At 40.8% G+C, this 18,550-nt stretch overlaps 1 protein-coding gene across 1 annotated transcript in view; it reads right to left on the bottom strand.

Annotated features, from left to right (window-relative positions):
• Positions 1-977: 977 nt before the first annotated feature.
• Positions 978-18,550, bottom strand: part of VWA8 (von Willebrand factor A domain containing 8) — a 670,166-nt gene continuing 652,593 nt past the window's right edge. Inside the window, exons 42-46 of the mRNA XM_073580317.1 lie at positions 16,779-16,904; positions 15,446-15,604; positions 9,132-9,230; positions 8,038-8,276; positions 978-1,349 (exon numbers count right to left, since the gene is read on the bottom strand). Coding sequence (XP_073436418.1) covers positions 1,241-1,349; positions 8,038-8,276; positions 9,132-9,230; positions 15,446-15,604; positions 16,779-16,904 — 732 coding nt within the window. The 3' untranslated portion in view covers positions 978-1,240. The remainder of the gene's footprint in view (positions 1,350-8,037; positions 8,277-9,131; positions 9,231-15,445; positions 15,605-16,778; positions 16,905-18,550) is intronic.

Below are 18,550 nucleotides of genomic sequence, written 5' to 3'. Positions count from 1 at the left end.
TACCATTTTAAAAACTGCACCCCCTGACATACTGAAAAGTGCTGTCAGGTAGTTCATTAACCCTTTAGATGATTTTCAAGAATTAATGCAAAGTGGTATAGCCGGAATGAAAAAGTGTGTGTTTACCATCTAAATGTCGCTAACTTCTGAACTGGCCACTGTAGCCGGCAAACTCTAAGGGTACTGTCACACTTAGCGATGTACCAGCGATCCCGACCAGCGATATGACGCGGTCAGGATCGCTGGTACATCTCTAAGTGGTCGCTAGTGAGCTGCCACACAGGCAGATCTCACCAGCGACATCGCTGGGGACGGGGGTCGCTACTTACCTGTCATACTAGGCGATCCTGCGTCCTCCCGCCCGGCTCCACGCTCGTCGCTCGTCTCTCCACAGGAAGCGCCGCAGGAAGCTGACGACGAGAAACAGTCCAGCCAGTTCTCGCGCGATCAGCGATAACCAGCGGGGGAGCCGGTCGTAGTTAAGTATCAGACACAGCGATATCGCTAGCAATATCGCTATAACGTCACAAGTTATAGTGATATTGCTAGCGATATCGCTTAGTGTGACAGGCCCTTAAGGCTGCTATTTGGTCATGAACTGCTATGGCAAACATCAGGACCACACAATCATGATCTTGGTGTGTCAATTAGATTAAAGTGCAAGCCCCCACAATCTATTAACCATTTATTTGATGTAGTCACTTTTGACAGCAGCAACTAAGGGGTTAAACAGATATGGACGGTGCCAACACTGATCATTTATGATACAGCAAGTTGTCAGATATAGTGGACAGCCGACAGCTGCTGGATTGTCATCTGTGTGGGGATGATATTCTCTTATATCTCAGGTCAGTAAAAAGACATATTGGCGGTCATGAAGGGGTTTTAAGAGGATAAACATTTTGATGAGAGGAGTGCTTCTTCAATCAGAGAGGTCACTTCAGAGCCAAGCGCGAAATAAAAGACTACAAGCTGTATAGGAGACATGGTCCTTTTAATATATAGCAGCCATTTATAAATCTCGTATATATTCTCATAATGAAGTTAAGTCATTGGAATTTAATTTAAACTGATTAATCCAAGCATATTAAATAATAGTAGTAAAACCATAATCTAACACAAAAGTGCTGAAAAGGTTAAAATCAGATTATTCAGAATGAGAATGCAATATTTACAACTGAATCATCTACATTTCATTGCGGTTTTCTCCTTGGACAGGAACCAGTCCTTGATATTGCATCTAAGCACTTGACAACAAGGTGGATGTGAATATTTGTTTCAGGATGTGTGGGATCTGCTTTGTATCCATTGCAACAAAAGACCGCCCCGCTGGAAGAGTCCGCTGGAGCCTTTGGGTTAAAGGGGGAAAGAAAAGTTTATTAGCAATGCAAATCTCTTGGCCATGGAGAGTTAGAGTTAAAAAAAGCTTTCAATTGTGAATAATGAAATGATACACACTATTCAATTGCCCAGTGAATAAATGTTCCTGAATAGACCAAGGAAGGATACACTAACACAGGCGGCTATGCCAAGGAAAGAAATAGAACAAGAAGGCTACACAACATTAGATAAATGACTCATTGTGTTTAAGATCATCTTTATTAGAATACTAGATGGAGGCCCGATGCACAGAAATATACTTACCTTCCGACAGCCCCCGATCTCCTCCCCACGCTCCGGGCATCTTCCGGTCCCAGTAATGCTTAGCGCGAAGGACCTGAGATGATGTCACTCTCGCGAGAGCGCGACGTCATCAGCGGTCTTTCACGCAAAGCATTACTGGAACCGGAAGATGCCGGGTGCGTGGTGAGAGGAGGGAAAGTGTCCGGGGCCGTCGCAAGGTGAGTATATCACTATTTTTTATTTTAATTCTATTTTTTACAGTTTTATGGTACCCAGGGTCCGGAGGAGTCTTCTCTCCTCCGGGCCCTGGGTACCGGCTAGCGCCGGTCATCTCCCGTCTGCGTCGCCGCTGACCTCCGTGCGGCAAGAGAAGAACCGCGGCAACTGTCGGGAGAACAGCGGCTAGCGCCGCAGATCTTCCGATGGTAGTGGTGGCATGTGTCGTTCGAATGCCACGCCAATTCGCGGCTGGACTGCGCTGTTGCTGATTGGTCGCGGCCGGCTGCGACCAATCAGCGACGCGGGATTTCCGTTACAGACAGACAGAACTAGATGATTATACAGTAGATTTCTTTATCTAAATTACCCTATATCGGCAGGACAATTGCTTGGCATAGCCTAGAGTACAATATACATTACTTACATCATTTCAACATATAATACACAAAATCCCATTTTAAAAGTAAAAGGGATAAAGAGGTAAATGTGCTAAAAAATTATATTTTATTCTCAAAGTTTATAAAATTGCTAGGAAATAAAATAAACAGGATAAACTCAAATTAGTTGGGTGAAAATCCACAGAGGCTCTGAACATAGAGCCGCTGAATACATACCCCCATTTGAGGAAGCCGTGTCAGGTGAAATGGCTCTGTCAGGGTTCAGCTGTGGTGCACCCGGGTCCAGGACTTGTACTCATGTACAGTAAGTTAAATTGGTAACTTCATATTTACTTGGCACCCGTGCAATACAGGCCCTTATGCACTTTATGTTTTATTGTACTCATATTTATTGTGATTAGATTGTTATTTGTTTTAATGACAGAATTTCACAGTATATAGAAGCACTTGGCACTTTATACTAATTTTTGTGATTGCTGCTAATAATGTATTAGTACATACCATGCTATTTAATATCAGTATATGTGAACAAAGGCTGCTCTAATTCTATGTCCTGAGCCTCTGTGGGTTATCACCCAGCGAATTTGAGTTAATCCTGTTGCTTATTTTATTTTCCAACAATTTTCTAAACTTTGAGAATAAATATAACTAGCTTGGCCCGTGCAAAATTTCCGCACATTGGTCGTTGGGGGCACAGGGAATTTCAGAAAAAGCAAGCTGGTGAAATATAAATGTATTTCATGAGATGATGAAGACAGACAGGTATTTATATATGTAGATTGGTAATACAATAAATTGTTTAGATAAGTAGAGGCCAAAAAATGTTTTCCAGTTGAGGTGCCACCTGTAGATCATTGTGTCTTTCTGCAGGTTTATGAAAATGAATGTTTAAACTGTATTTAGTGATATAATTGTGAATGTGTGGTTTGTTTGGCTAGTTTCTTGCTGAAGGGAGCAAGTTTACCTTTCAAATGGTGTATAAGTTGTGTGTGTGGGGAGAAGTAATCAGCGAAAAATCAGTGCATGTTTTCAAATGTGTTTGCATATGTGACTCACCATTTGCGTGTGTGGGGCGAAGCAATCACCGAAAAAGCAGTGCATGTATACAAATGTGTTTGCATATGTGACTCACCTGCAGTGAAGTGTGCAATCCTCCAATGTGCCTGAAATAGGCTGGGCAAGCACTTGAGCAAGCTGAAAAGACCCCAAGGCAAATGTTTGGAATTGTTTGTGATGTCTGTAAGCAGCTTTGTGGTAGTGTGCTGCCACCTGCAAGTAATTAGACCTTTCATATGGTGTATCATTTGTGTGGGTGGAGTATGAATGAAGCAAGTGTGCAATTCAATAGGCAGTGCATGTTTACAAATGTGTTTGCATATGTGCCTCTCCTGCAGTGAAGTGTGCAATCCTCCAATTTGGCTAAAATAGGCTGGGCAAGCAGTTTGTCAAGCTGGAAAGCCCCCAAGGCAAATGCTTGGATTTGTTTGTGATGTCTGTAAGCAGCTTTGTGGTAGTGTGCTTTGAGGTACTGTGGTGCCACCTGCAGGTCATTTTTCTTTACTGCAGGTTTATGAAAATTAATGTTTAAACTGTATTTTGTGATCAAATCGTGGATGTGTGGTTTGTTTGGCTATTTTCTTGCTGAAGGGGGCAAGTTTACCTTTCAAATAGTGTATCATTTGTGTGTGTGGGTGCAGTATGAACGGAGATACAAAGTAATCACCAAAAAACAGTGTTTAGAAATAATAGAATAGAGTTTTTAGCACATTTTGCCTATGCCTCTTTATCCCTTTTACTTTTAAAATGGGATTTTGTGTATTATAATTTACATGAGATTGGTTTCATATTTTGATGGACTTTTGATATGTATATAATTTCAACATGTCTGATGACCATTTATTAAAGAATTTTGGCATATAAAGGTTCTTACGATCTCATAATGCCTTTTGGGAGATTTATCAATACAGGAACACTATAAAAAACATTGCATTAGTCTCTTATTTATTATGCTTTGCTTATAAAGGGGTATCATATTGTTAGAAGCTTTACATACATTATAATCATTGTCCCCATTGGGGCTCACAATCTAGATTCCCTATCAGTATGTTTCTGGAATGTGGGAGGGGGAAACCCACGCAAACTTGGGGAGAACTTCCAAACTCGTTTTAGATGTTGTCCTTGGTGGGACTTAAACCCAGGACCCCAGCGCTGCAAAATCTTTATCTTCTTGCACATGATCTATTGATAAATATAATGGCCGGACTAAGCAAACAATAAGCCGAGAACAATGTAATTAAAGCCCTCACTTAGTGAGGAAGCACACAGCGAAACGCGTGTAGGAATGTGTGACAGGGAAACTGGAATGCTACTCAAAGAAGTTACTTCAGATCTTTATATATTTAGGTATATAACTGTTTGTTTAGGTTATACTTCAAAACCACAGTTACTTACATGAATTTTGGGCACCACTTGACCTGTTACCTATAAAGCCTGAACTAATATATGTATATCTATATTGCTTGTTATTTAATTCATTTGGGGCCAGCATGTGATCAAATATTGATAGTATTGATGAGCAGGAATGGTGTGAAGTGTTCATGATCAATAAGTTCACTTCGCAGGTCTTTACTTGTGATTTAAAGGGCCGGCATTTATTTACTTACAGTGCATAGACTTCGTCAGTAATATAATTGCTGATTTTGTATACATACATGGTCCTTTAAGCTTTGGTCCTACCTTTCCCCTCATCCTCTACTGTACATTAAGTCTGTCTATGTGGATGTTGTCTTTAATGTGTAGCAAAGTTTTACACATTACATTGGTTGAGGTACTTTTATTGGTACTCTGTCGCACTGGACATAAGTCAGCAGTATATATTCTTCAGCAATTGTCAGTATTTCCTCTGTTGATGGCCACATCCACTTGTGTCAAACACCAGGTTGCATGTGGTGAAAAAGTGACACAGCAGCATCATAAAAAAATGGCATTAATCTGAAAGTCATGTTTTTCAATATTCCACAACAGATCATTAAAAGAATGTATAGTATAAAAGCAATAAACCCATCTATAGCCACATTATTACTCATTTCAGCCTTCCATCTCTTCTGGCATGCAATGCTTTGTGGCAATAAAAATTAGTTTAACTGCACAACACCAACTTATAATCAGTTCTGGTTTTAGATCCATTTCAAGAAAGTTCAATATCATATTACACTGTTTTTAACTTTCTAAAAACAAGGAAAAAAACTTTGTCAGAAATAGGATGGGAAAGATTAATGTTGTATTGCAATAAGGGAACTGATGTAACCAACATCTTTTTACTTGGAAAAAACTAAATGTTTCACACAAATCAAGCAAGGAAAAAAGGCGGGCAAACACATGAAAGCTCAGCTGCTGGGAGGAAATTACCATATTTTCCAGCGTATAAGATGACCTTTTAACCCCTGAAAATCTTCTTAAAAGTCGGAGGTCGTCTTATACGCTGGGTGTCGTCTTGTACACCGAGTGCATATGTTGGGGAAGTGGCCCCGATGACGATGGGAGGGTGTAAGTGGAGTTATCATCCCCTTTTACCTCATTGGTGACAGCAGTGTGGAGGCTCCTCCTTCAGCAGTGTGGTGGCTCTGTGCTGGGGGTCGGCGGCGGCTCCTCTTTGTGCAGCGTGGGGGAGACGAGATCTGAATCTGAGCATGCGCGGGCTCAGGCGGCCATTTTCCCAGAGGCCACCGCATCGCAGCAATGGAGCTACCTGGGCCTCCGGTTTTGGGGGAAATGCCGGAGGAGCCCCGACACTGGACAAAGAGCCGCTGCAGCCGCCCCCAGTACAGAGCCCCCAAGCTGCACAAAGAGGAGCCACCTCCACCGCCGACCCCCAGCACAGAGCCGCCACACTGCTGAAGGAGGAGCCGCCAACCCCCAGCACAGAGACCAGCAGATAGCACCGCTGCCCCCAATGAGGTAAAAGGGGGATGATAACTCCACTTACACCCTCCCTTCGTCATCGGGAACACTCCCCCGCCATATGCAGATTGCTCCACACCCGGCATATAAGATGACACAAGGCATATAAGAAGACCCCCGACTTTTAAGAGGATTTTCTATTTTAACTGGAAAAGTTGGAGGGTCGTCTTATATCCCAGTGGTCTTATAAGTCGGAAAATACGGTAACTTTATTCTCCCTGGCAGTCTCTGGCTTTCAGTCATAGAGGCGTGGCTTCAGTCAGTGCTCAGTATACAGTAAGTTGCACCTGTCACTACAAACCGTCACTGATTGACAGCACTGAGGCTCTGTAGGGCAAATAAACTGTCCTACATGTTTCACTGAGAGGAGGATCTCTGTGAATATTTATCCCTTAGAGATTGGCAAGATATGGCCACAGTCCACAGCTAAATTTTCTACATATTTGAAGGAATCTGGAAATAAACTCCTCATGAGGTGGTAACTGACACCTCAGAAATTTGGCACAGATTTGTCCGGGACCCTCTCCCCTTTGTTACGGGTTGTGGGAGTGAGGGATTTGGCATTACATATCTGATGGTCCTGCCCTAGGGTACAATGATGTAGAGTTTGCTTTTATTACCCATATCTCCTTCACCTAATTGCCATGGGAGGCGTTACTAAACAAACTTATACCTGATATCCCGAAACAGTAGCTAGTCTCATATGTTCCTTGCTGCTTACTATGGCAGGTGCTTAGAGGACTCGTTCAATTAACAATCACTGACTAAAATTAAAATTCTCATGGATCATGGCTAATGATGTATTCTCTAGTATCCTTTTACATAAGGCTACCTTGTTTGATAAGACTTAGTTACCATTAATCTAATATATGAGTCTTAAACTAGAGTTTTCCGATGTGGGGTCAGGAATCGTAGGTATTCTCTCTCTAAATTTCAATTCTTGCTACCAGGCCTATGGAGTTGGAAAGCAAAACCTCAGACACACTATGACTCCTCAATTACCCTGACTCCCAGCTCCACAGCACCGGTCACTACTAAGTGTGTACATAAAGTGCAGCACAGATTCATCTCAAATAAAAGCCAAGATAGGACATTTCATAACTTTTCCAAATTATTATGAAAAGGTTTACAGCACATCCTGAACTAATCTATTGTACCCAATTTTTATTATATATTTTAGGAGTCGGTCCATTTTCCATTTTATACCGATTCCACCAAAATGGATACCGACTCCACAGCTGTGCTTGCTACCTAGTCTTCTCTTCCCTTCTTTTTCTTCCTATTGCTCTCTTCTCTATCTTATTCTTTTCATTTTATTGTGACTTCCTATGAACTGATTCGTGGAAGAAAAGTACTCCTATCAAAAAAGTGATTTTTTTGGGGGTCCTGGAGTTGACAGTCTTGCCATATCATAAGTTATACTTAAAGCCTCATATTCTAATTGACATAACGTCATGGTTCAGGGACATAGACTTATTTTTTTCCTGCTGTTATCTTTTTACCATTCAGATGATCTAAATGAAGTTTTCTTTTTATCTGCACTAATTTCAGTGTATAATGGTTAAAAATAAACATTTTGAAATATAGATTATATGGACAAAGATAAACACATTCAAATATAAAACGTTTTGCACTTTGGCTCCAATTCACAGAATTCTACAATCAACTTACATGTACTATTTCTCCAAAGAGGACTTTATAAGGGGTTAAAACCAATATATATTAGGTCACATAGACTCAGAAAAAATTGATTATTTCATAAAAATTAATAAAGTAAATTGTCTGAGTAACGTAATTCAGTGGTGACTTGGTGGTTATGTCTAATTTGAACCCTTACCTTTCAGCTTGGTCTCCTAAGGATCCAATAAAAATAGCAAAGGCATTAACCTGAGGATTAATCGTCAAGGCTTGGGAAAACCTTGCTGCTGGTATGCCATAACGTTCTAGGTTGGCATCACTCAAAACGATGACAAAATATTCATCTGCGTCCTCCTTGGCAATCTCTTTTATAGCATGCTCTGTGGCTTCTAGTGTGTAGTCTCCACTCATACAGAACTGCGAGTGGGCATGCATGGTCTAATGAAAAAGTAGGTAAGCAAATGGAAATTTTACAGTTGCCATAACATTCAATTCCTTTACAAATACAAATACTTTCGAAGACTGGGTCACAAAAGGTCTGTGGCAAACAATTAGTATTCCAAGCACAAAGTTTGGAAACTACAACATATAGGAAGAACCTTCTGTATGTAGACACAGAGTAGTCAAACCTTAACGGGAACCTGTTGTGTGGAAAATGGTGATATTCAGGCAAAATGCTATAAAGCAGGAGCGGCTGATCCGATCGATATATATCTTTTGTGGAAAAAGTTTCAGTAAAGCTTCCACTTTATTTATTGAAATTCATGATGTTTGTTTGCATATTAGCCCAGTTCTCGGTACTATTGGGTGATTGACAGTCTTCCCTGTGTGACTGTGTGTTCGGAAAGAGCTGACAATCACCAGTAGCACCACCCACACCAAGGATTTCAATAAATAACACAATCTTTTCCCACAAACCTGCATATCATTGTGCTCAGCTTTTCGTTCTCCGCACCCACCATAATGTCCACAGATCGGACTACATGTACAACCCGACAGGTTCCATTTAAGCTTCACAGAGCAGAAGAGAATTATTTTTCCTAACTGGGTTCACATATAGTACTATGCTGCTGGAAGTAAAAGACCTTCCAAATGTTCAACCAATACAAATATAACAAGAAGCTATGCCAATGTGAATATTTGCCTATGAATCGTTTAGCGAAAGGCAAGTATTTGTCTCCTTTCAGTTTCTACTCTAATGTTAGAAATTTCATTCGTAATGTTTTAAAAATTTAAATATCAATAACCAAACAGGACTTTTTGCCAATTACATTGCATTTCCAACCCGTTTACCTTCAGAATCTCCAGCCTCTGTTTATTATTTCTGGGAATCTTGTCACTTCTGATCAATTCAATGCTGTAGCCATCTCCTGAATGACCCGATACATCGTACTGATGTAAAATAAATAAAAAAAATGAAATGGTATCAAGACTGAAAACACACGCTCTGGTTACTCAGGACTTCAATTAAGGCAGACCTATGCATAGTTTTATTATTTAGGTTGTTTCCTACATCCCTTCATCCTTCCATGGAGACCAGTGTTCCACAGGCGTTCTACTTTTGAGGTACAGTGCTTAATTCCCTATATATAAATTATACATAGGAATACATTAACTGTCAGGCTGCATTGAATTTACGTGTTGTCTTTTGTACTTCAGTCCATGACGCACTTACAGCATACCACATACAAGCCGTACGTGTGATAGCTGTGCGGATCAATTAATACAGTTTGCACTGCTCTACTTCACGCCAGCATTTTCTACATTTCAGCCTGTTATGTTATTTCTGTACATTCTTCACCTTCTTCACACAGCCCCTAAGAAGGCCTGCACAGAAAGATTACCACACTTTAAAGTTTACTCATCTGCCTCCAGGTTGGAAACTACCCACTCGGCATTCCTAAACACTCCTGTGGATTCACACACTGAAGATGACCAGACTAGCTTGATCTGCTCATTACAAATAATCATTTGTTAACATCAACCAAGCATTTAATGTATATATTATATGGAACAAACATCTTGGCAACTGAAGTCTTGCCTAGCATATGGAGGCTTCGATATAAGGGCAATTCCATCCTTTCTTATCTTTTGACCTATCAGAAGAGTTATGGCAGAAGATACCATTGGTATGGAGATATATTCTACGTGTACCACTACTTAATCCACTAAACAAAGTGGAAATTTGAGAGATACATTATGAGACTAATTCATTATAGTCATCAATAATCTGGCAAAAATATCATATTGCCTGTGTAAACAGAGGCTTAAAGGGCTATTCCCACCTTAAGGCTGTGTGCACATGTCTGAAATTCCAGGAAAGATTTTATGTGTTCTTTTGCCGCAAAAACGCATAAAATAAGCAACCCATTGAGTTCAATGACATTCCGCACTTGCTGTGCTAATGCTGCGTATTTGTCCGCGGCGGAATCGCACTGCAGAAAAATAAGCAGCAGTCTCGTTCTTTTTGTGGAATCGCGGGAATTCCGCACACATAGGAATGCATTGTTCCGCTTACTTTCCGCATGTGGCTGTGCCCACCATGTGCAAAGTAAGCGGAAAATGTGTGGATGGTACCCAGGGTCTGGAGGAGAGATTCTACTCCAGACCATGGGTACCATATACCTGTAAAAAAACAGAATTAAAATAAAAAATTGTGATATTCTCGCCTTCCAGCGTCCCCCGCTGCGTTCCCAGGCTTCAGCAATGCTCCCGGCAACTCCCATTCATAGTGATGCCTTGCGACAATGACCTGTGATGATGTAGTGGTCTCGCGAGATGCTACGTCATCTGGGGTTATTGTCGCAAGGCATCGCTGGGAACGGGACCTGCTGGGAGCATCGTGAGAATCGTGAAGGCTGCAGGGGACGCCGGAAGGTGAGAATAACACGATATTTTATTTTTTATAAATTATTTTTATCTTTATATCTTTTACTACTGATGCTGCATAGGCAGCATCAACAGTAAAAAGTTTGTCACTCTTGTCAAACACTATGTTTGACGAGTGTGACCAACCTGTCAATCAGTTTTCCAAGCGATGCTAGAGATCGCTTGGAAAACGCTAGTAATTTGCAAGCTAATTATGCTTGCAAAACGCTAGTTTTTCACGTGAATTACGTATGCGGATTTCTAGCGTATTTCCCGCGGCAGGGAGTTGCAAAATTGCCGCGGAAATTTCCGTGAGAATTCCGCATGCGTGCACATAGCCTAATACAGGAAAGATATACATCTCTGTACAATGTTAGCTAGTAGACAGAAAAATATTTACATAAAGATGTGGTACATTCTGGTATCCTTCATTTTAAATAATTTTTTAGACCCATCTTAGACATCCATGGCATATCCTGTGAATGTGTGTAAAAGTAAAAAATAAAATATCCCCCAAAATGTCTACAGTCATTCTGGCAGAACATTTTAGCACATTAAACTCTTAGGCTATGTTCACACATTCTGCTTTTGCGGCATTTTTTATGCAAAGTTTCGGCTGCATTTTACAGTACCAGCAAAGTCTATGTGATTTCAGAAATCTCATGCACACAGGTTGATTTTTTTTGTCCACATTATTTTGCACAATACCTTGGTTTTTGCATAATGCAGCATGTTACTTCAGCATTTTTTCACACACAGAAAGCAATGGGTAAGTGCAAAAATGCAGCAAAAAATGCAGGTATCAGATTTTGCTGTGTTTTGAGTGAAAAAAGCACGTGCAGCACTATGTGAAAACCTATTTATTTTTGAGATTTTTCCCAAGTTTAAACCATATTGTTTTGATGTTCTTGGCAGTTGAGAATTGCAGTTTAGGATTAGTACAGTTTAATGGAATTAGTACAGTTTCATTAAATTAGTGATATGTACAAAGTAAATGTTAACCAACCAAAGTGTGAAATTGAATAATGCCTTTGGCCAAAAAAAGGGTGAAAGTAAACAGTGTCCTACAAACTTAATGTTCTGTCCATGTCTTAGGTAAACTATTCCTGACAAATTCACCTCCCCCTTTGGTACATTTTCCAAAAATGGTTTTATGTTCTCACATATGTCTCGCATTGGTGACCTAGGTTCATGCTATTGTGGTGGAAGCATCCATAGGAACCCCAGATACAGGGAAAACAGCCCCCTGCTGTGCCAGACATCACTAGCACAGCTGATCTGGCTCTGCTAGGACCCAGAATCTGTTATGCCAGCGGAGACCCAGGAGTCATATGATCGCAGGTCACACAGAAGCTTTAGCAGCAAAGGAGAAGACAGAAGAGGTAATACACCTTTACTATCTTCTCACCAAGGTCATCGATTGTGTCTGAAAGCGAATGGTCAGGCCTGCTCCTGCTAGATTACAAGAGGTTTGGTGATGGAATAGGGGTAAAGCCCAGGACCAAGCATTATAAATTATAAAACAATATTGTTGCACATCATGTATACTATGTAAACTTTGGCATTTTAAGTGGACCTAGTGCTGTTAATTGAAGGGTTATTCCCCTCCCAACCTTTCAGGTCTAGACAGGGATAACTACATCAAGGCCTTATCCACTGTATGTGGAGCACTGGAAATGGTTGGGGGTGGCTGAGCTACATTGTTTCCATAGCATTGAAATGACTGGGAATTATAGATATAACATTGGCTTTTGCAGATGCACCACCCCAGGATAATGGAGTTAACCCTTATCTGAAAGCTTAAAAATCCTTTAATTAAATGAAACCAATATTTTACTCTTTAAGTGCACAATTCTAGTTGTCAACTTTTTTCTATCATAGTTGACCATTGCTCCATACAAGATCCTTCTTGGCTTGAAAAATGCCCTGTGGGAGCGAATAATTGCGTTTTCACACTATGAGAAATAAGAGAATTACAAAAAATATTTGGCTCCTTGGAAAACTACTTGACTTCAGGAGAAGCCTGGAAATAAGGTGTAAGTAGAGATGATTTGTCTTTTATAAATTATGAGTTCTGATAAAGCTCTTTTAGCTACATGGTCTAGACATGTCTTGATCACAGTTGCCAACCGTCAGTAAATTTACGGACAATCCGTAAAATCCAGGTGCTTTTTTTCTGCCGTCTGTAGTGTCCGGTAGATCATCCAATATCCATCCATTCCCCACAGGTCCAGTGAAGTGTAATATATATAATATATACCCTGCTAGACTAGCATCGGCTGCTGCTGACTGTGTGTCCAGTAAGTTTGTACTGCTTATACTGGTTCTGTATGCATATGCAGCAATTAAACCACCTCAGCTGCTGCAGAACATCATATATGACTATTCTATATGCAGAGCTGCTGCAGTGCTGTATAATAAACTTCACTGTACATAATATGGGTTCAGAGGTGTATCTAGATTTTCTGGCACCTGGGGCAAGCATTCAGTTTGGTGCCCATCCCCCCCAAAGAGAAGCTCGTTGCCACAGGACCATAAGTATGAAAGTCGCATATGAGTGAACTGTCCATGTGATGACTGCTGGAACCTGCAGAGCTGAATCCTGACACTGCAGGCTTCTGAATTCTCACAAAGAATCCACTGCACACTTTTAGGATTTTGGTGGCAAGAGAGGACAGTCATGTCAGCACAAGCATGTAGTTTGTATAGAGTGGGGGAAAAAAAGTATTTAGTCGCCACCAATTGTGCAAGTTCTCCCACTTAAAAAGATGAGAGAAGCCTATAATTGACATCATAGGTAGACCACAACCATGAGAGTCGAAATGAGAAAGCAAATCCAGAAAATCACCTTGTCTGATTTGGCTAGATTTAGTTAGCAAATTATGGTGGAAAATAAGTATTTGTTCATTAACAAAAGTCCAGCTCAATATTTTGTTATATATCCTTTGTTGGCAATGACAGAGGTCAAACGTTTTCTGTAAGTCCTGACAAGGTTGGCACACACTGTTGGTGGTATGTGGGCCCATTCCTAAATGCAGATCTCCTCTAGAGCAGTGATGTTTTAGGCCTGTCGCTGGGCAACACGGATTTTCAAATCCCTCTGAAGGTTTTCTATGGGTTTGAGATCTGGAGACTGGCTAGGCCACTCCAGGACCTTCATATGTTTCTTACGAAGCCACTCCTTCGTTGCCTTGGTGGTGTGCTTGGGATTATTATCATGCTGAAAGACCCATCCACATTTCATCTTCAATGCCCTTGCTGATGGAAGGAGGTTTGCACTCAAAATCTCACGATACATGGCCCCATTCATTCTTTCATGTACACAGATCAGTCGTCCTGGTCCCTTTGCAGAGAAACAGCCCCAAAGCATGATGTTGCCACCCCATGCTTCACAGGAGAGGAAGGCGACTAAGAACCCTGTGTTATTTAGATGCACTTGTGCTTTTTACTTATTTAGTTACAGCAGGATTTTTGCTCATTTTATCTCTTGTAGGTTTTGTATGCTTTATGGCCAATGTGAACATTCGTTTATGTGCTGCATGTATACCAACTCATACCAAGCTCAATTTTTGTGTTTTTTCTTTGTATTTTTGCATTCTGTGCAAGCCGGGGTGTGGCCTCCCTTTCCTAAGCTGGTAATTACATTTAAAGGTTTCCCCAGATTGGTGTCTACAGGTCGGGACCCGGTCCTTTTGTCTGCCCTTATTCACACACTGAGGTCAACTTTGACACATGGTAAGGTTTTTAATATTAAACAGCCTAGGACCGTCCCAATCAAGGTCACCTTGTCAATGGTGGGACGGTTTTTATGCTATTTTTGATCAAAAACAGTATTACTAAGATCCCTGTGTTATTTAAATACACTTTTGCTTTTTACTTATTTAATTACAGCAGGATTTTTGCTCATTTTGTCTCTTGTAATTGTTGTATGATTTATTTATGGCCAATGTGAACATGCGTTTTATGCGCGGCATGTATATTAACTTAAACCAGCCTCAATTTTCGTGTTTTTTTCTGTATAGACATTGTTAATAGTCCAGAGAAGATATGCATATATTAATTATAGTGCTGTGCATATAGCAATCCCCTGGACTCCAGCAATATTGTATGCATAGCCCGGGGAACCACACAGTTACATAGCTCCTGTGGAGCTGTATAGAAAATTGTAAATATTCTAAGTATCGCCTCTGGCTCCTATTCAGGTCATTTTAGGATGTGGTCTTTATGGGGTATGGTCTTCAGGGGGGGCATGTCAAGTGTTTGTAAAAATTTTAGGCCATCCGTGAATTTGGGTCTAGTAGTCCAGAATTTTTTTTTTTTTGTTTTTCTTTTAGGAGGTTGGCAACCCTGGTCATGATCACCATTATTATATTTGCACAGCTTTACTTTTAAAATGGAAAATGCATAAAATCACTAACAATAACTAAAACTTTCATCAACTAATTTTGCAAATGAAAAGAAAGGAGTAATTATTTTTTATAGATTTACCACTGAACTTAAATCTGCTTTTTAGCAAAAAAAAAAAAGTGTCATCAACTTTCTGCTGACATATTCCTTTCCTAGTTTAATCCAGTATTTCATCTGAAAAATGAAACATCAACCGCGGTTAAGTGTTTTTTCTTATCCTGGCAACAGACACAATGAATCACACCATCACATGTGATGGGCCATGGAGCATGAATCAGCTCTCAGGTTACCTTTAAGGGCATCATGCATGTGTAATTCTTATTTGTAATTACCTTAAACTTATGCTCGTAGTTCTCAAATGCTTCCATCAGCATGCATGTTGCTTCCATAGAGCGCTCCAACCTGCCATCCAACCCATTAAAGCGATACATACTGCCAGAAACATCAACCAGGAGACGCAACCGCTTGGGTTTTTGCTGTGGACTTCCAAGCTGTGGAAGAGTTCAGTATATGAGACAGAGCTGTCAGGCATACTGCAGTTATATATTAAAAATATTGAATTTTTACTGATTGACAACACAGGAAAATTACTAAAAGTGGGTTTCTAGGCACGTAGTACATTTCTACAGTCAACCTATGTGATTGTAGGTTGCTGAATCTTGACAGTGAGCACAATGCACACTTTTAGGACTTTTCTCTACTGCCAGGTTGAGCAGACGACAAGAGTGCAAATTTTCGACTTGCAAACATGCTGTCTCATGCCAACTACAATCCGATGAGAATCTATGGGCAAGTGACCGCCAGTATGCAAATTGTGTACTCATGATACTCGAGCTGGCAATACAGGAGAATCCTGGCAGTGTGTAAGTTTTCAGTCACAGAAAACTGCAGAAATTTAGCCGAAGCCTTGGAAACCCATTGACAATGAACTATGCACCTATTTTATATTACACACATTTATTTTCAGCAGTCTTCGCAAACAATTTATATCTAAAATTGAATTTTGATAGCATTTCCCAAACAGGTTTGGTATCTGTCTCAGTAACAAGCACTGTTGGTGGGTTTCATCACTGAATTTAGTCCACATTCCAGGAGATACTTGATCCTTCCCTCACGCAGGACAGAATGGTCACAGATCAAGGCAGTGATCGATTGCTGATTTATCATTTTCACTGGTGGCACTGTCATCCAGAACATTAACCATCAGAGACGAACCATGAGTGACAAGTTGTTGAGAAAACGGCCATGTGAAATAATATAGTCACTGTGGTCAGGATTATGCATGTCAGGTATGTCACGCACTAGATTTTGTGTATACGTCTTGAGGTCCTTTGTACGGTCTTCTAACATTATCCTTATTGATAAATGCTAATGTCAGTTGTACAGAAATGGTAGTGGACCTACAATCAGCAGTAAATGTACTATATTTATATGTATATTCAGTAACTATAGAATTAAAAATCGTTTTTAAAATAATTAATAAAATAATCTGTATCACCCTTCAAAGTATTAACACTGGAAAAGAAATGTCTTCTGGAAAGGTCTACGCTTGCAGACTTGGTATTCACCTGCCATCTGACCAATATGATTAGTCAGACATGATTCCACTAGATAGCCGCACCTCGAGGACAACATGTCATAGAAACACTTCAGCAGACTACTTACTTCGGGCTCAAGCTCCCCACGCCTTTTGTAAATTGCTTTTTCTCCTGTCAAACCATCAATGATTTTGGTGTCATCCAGTTCTCCCATTGCTTGATGCTTAAGCCATTGTCGTTCTTTACCCTTTGCCTTTAATAAAACATAGGACAGGAAAAACACGATTATCTGTTATACTGTGCTGAATTGGGGATTTCACTCAACACTTTGTAGTACTATTAGCATTTTTTTATTTTCACATTCTGCTCAAAAGACCACTTTTAGTATGCTTGTACTCTCACATGATAAAATATATCTATTCAGAGGCCACAGTATTATCTTGTAGACTCATATTTGGACACCCATAAAACTGTGTTTCCTCTAGGAGGGATGGGAATTGACATAAATCTGTGATTTCCCTTTAGCGCTTGTTTTTAAATGCTTTTATTACTACTACTACTACTAATAATAATCTTTATTTATATAGCGCCAACATATTCCGCAGCGCTTTACAGTTTAACAGTTTCAAAACACAAGTAATAAGTGTAACGGGGTCTACCAAGCTGGGGTACCTCTTTCAGTACCACCCCGTGTTTTCGGAGGTCCGCTCTGTGTTGGCTGGAGTCTGAATGAATGACGCTGGCTGGAATTCCTTGGTTACATGGGCGCATATAAAAGATCACTGCTTCTCCATGTATTTCCAGCCTGACAACACTTTACTCACAGGACACAGAATATATCACACAGATACAGAGGGCCAGCCAATAGAAAAGCGGCAGGCCAGACATACATCACAAAAGCCGCAGGTGGCCGGAGCCTGCCGATGTTTACTGTGGGAATTACAAAGGTGGAGGGAGGGTGGACAAAAGGAGAATATCGAGTGGTTCTGTAACACGTAACAATAAGTAACAACGTTAACAATAGAATAATTAAAGCAAAATAAGACGACCCTGCTCGTGAGAGCTTACAATCTACAATGAGGTGGGGGAGATAAAAAGTACAGGTGTGTATTTACAATGATGTATTTACAATGATGGTCCAACCATCTTGAGTAGGTGGGGGATAGAGATAGGGAATGGGCTACACACGCACACTTACACACAAAATGACTTTGATTAGTGAATGTGATAGGCTGCTCTGAACAGATGTGTTTTGAGGGAGCGCCTAAAACTGTGCAAATTGTGGATAGTCCTAATTTCTTGGGGTAGAGCATTCCAGAGGATTGGCGCAGCGCGGGAGAAGTCTTGGAGTCGGAGGTGCGGATTACTGCAGAGGTTAGTCGAAAGTCTTTTGCAGAGCGCAGCGGTCGGCTAGGCCGATAGACAGAAATGAAGGAGGGGATGTAGGGGGGTGCCGCACTGTGGAGAGCTTTGTGGGTGAGAACAAGTACTTTGTATTAGATCCTATAATGAATGGGCAGCCAGTGTAACGATTGGCGAAGAGCGGACGCGTCCGAGTACCGATTAGCCAGATGGATGACCCTGGCTGCAGCATTAAGTATGGACTGGAGAGGGGAAAGTCAAGTAACGGGGAGGCCAATTAATAGAGCGTTGCAGTAGTCCAGGCGGGAGTGGATCAATGCGACAGTGAGGGTTTTTGTTGTTTCCATGGTGAGAAAAGGGCAAATTCTGGAGATGTTCTTTAGGTGTAAGCGGCAAGAGCGGGCAAGAGATTGTATATGGGATGTGAAGGAGAGATTGGTGTCAAACATAACGCCCAGACAGCGCGCCTGCTGCCGGGGTGTTATTATGGTGCCACCCACGGAGAGGGAAATGTCAGATTTAGGGAGGTTAGTAGAC

Source organism: Dendrobates tinctorius, unplaced genomic scaffold, assembly GCF_039654945.1.
Source record: "Dendrobates tinctorius isolate UK_male_01 unplaced genomic scaffold, ASM3965494v1 ptg000064l, whole genome shotgun sequence".
NCBI classification, from domain to species: domain Eukaryota; kingdom Metazoa; phylum Chordata; class Amphibia; order Anura; family Dendrobatidae; genus Dendrobates; species Dendrobates tinctorius.
This window is presented reverse-complemented; position numbering and strand designations above follow the sequence as displayed.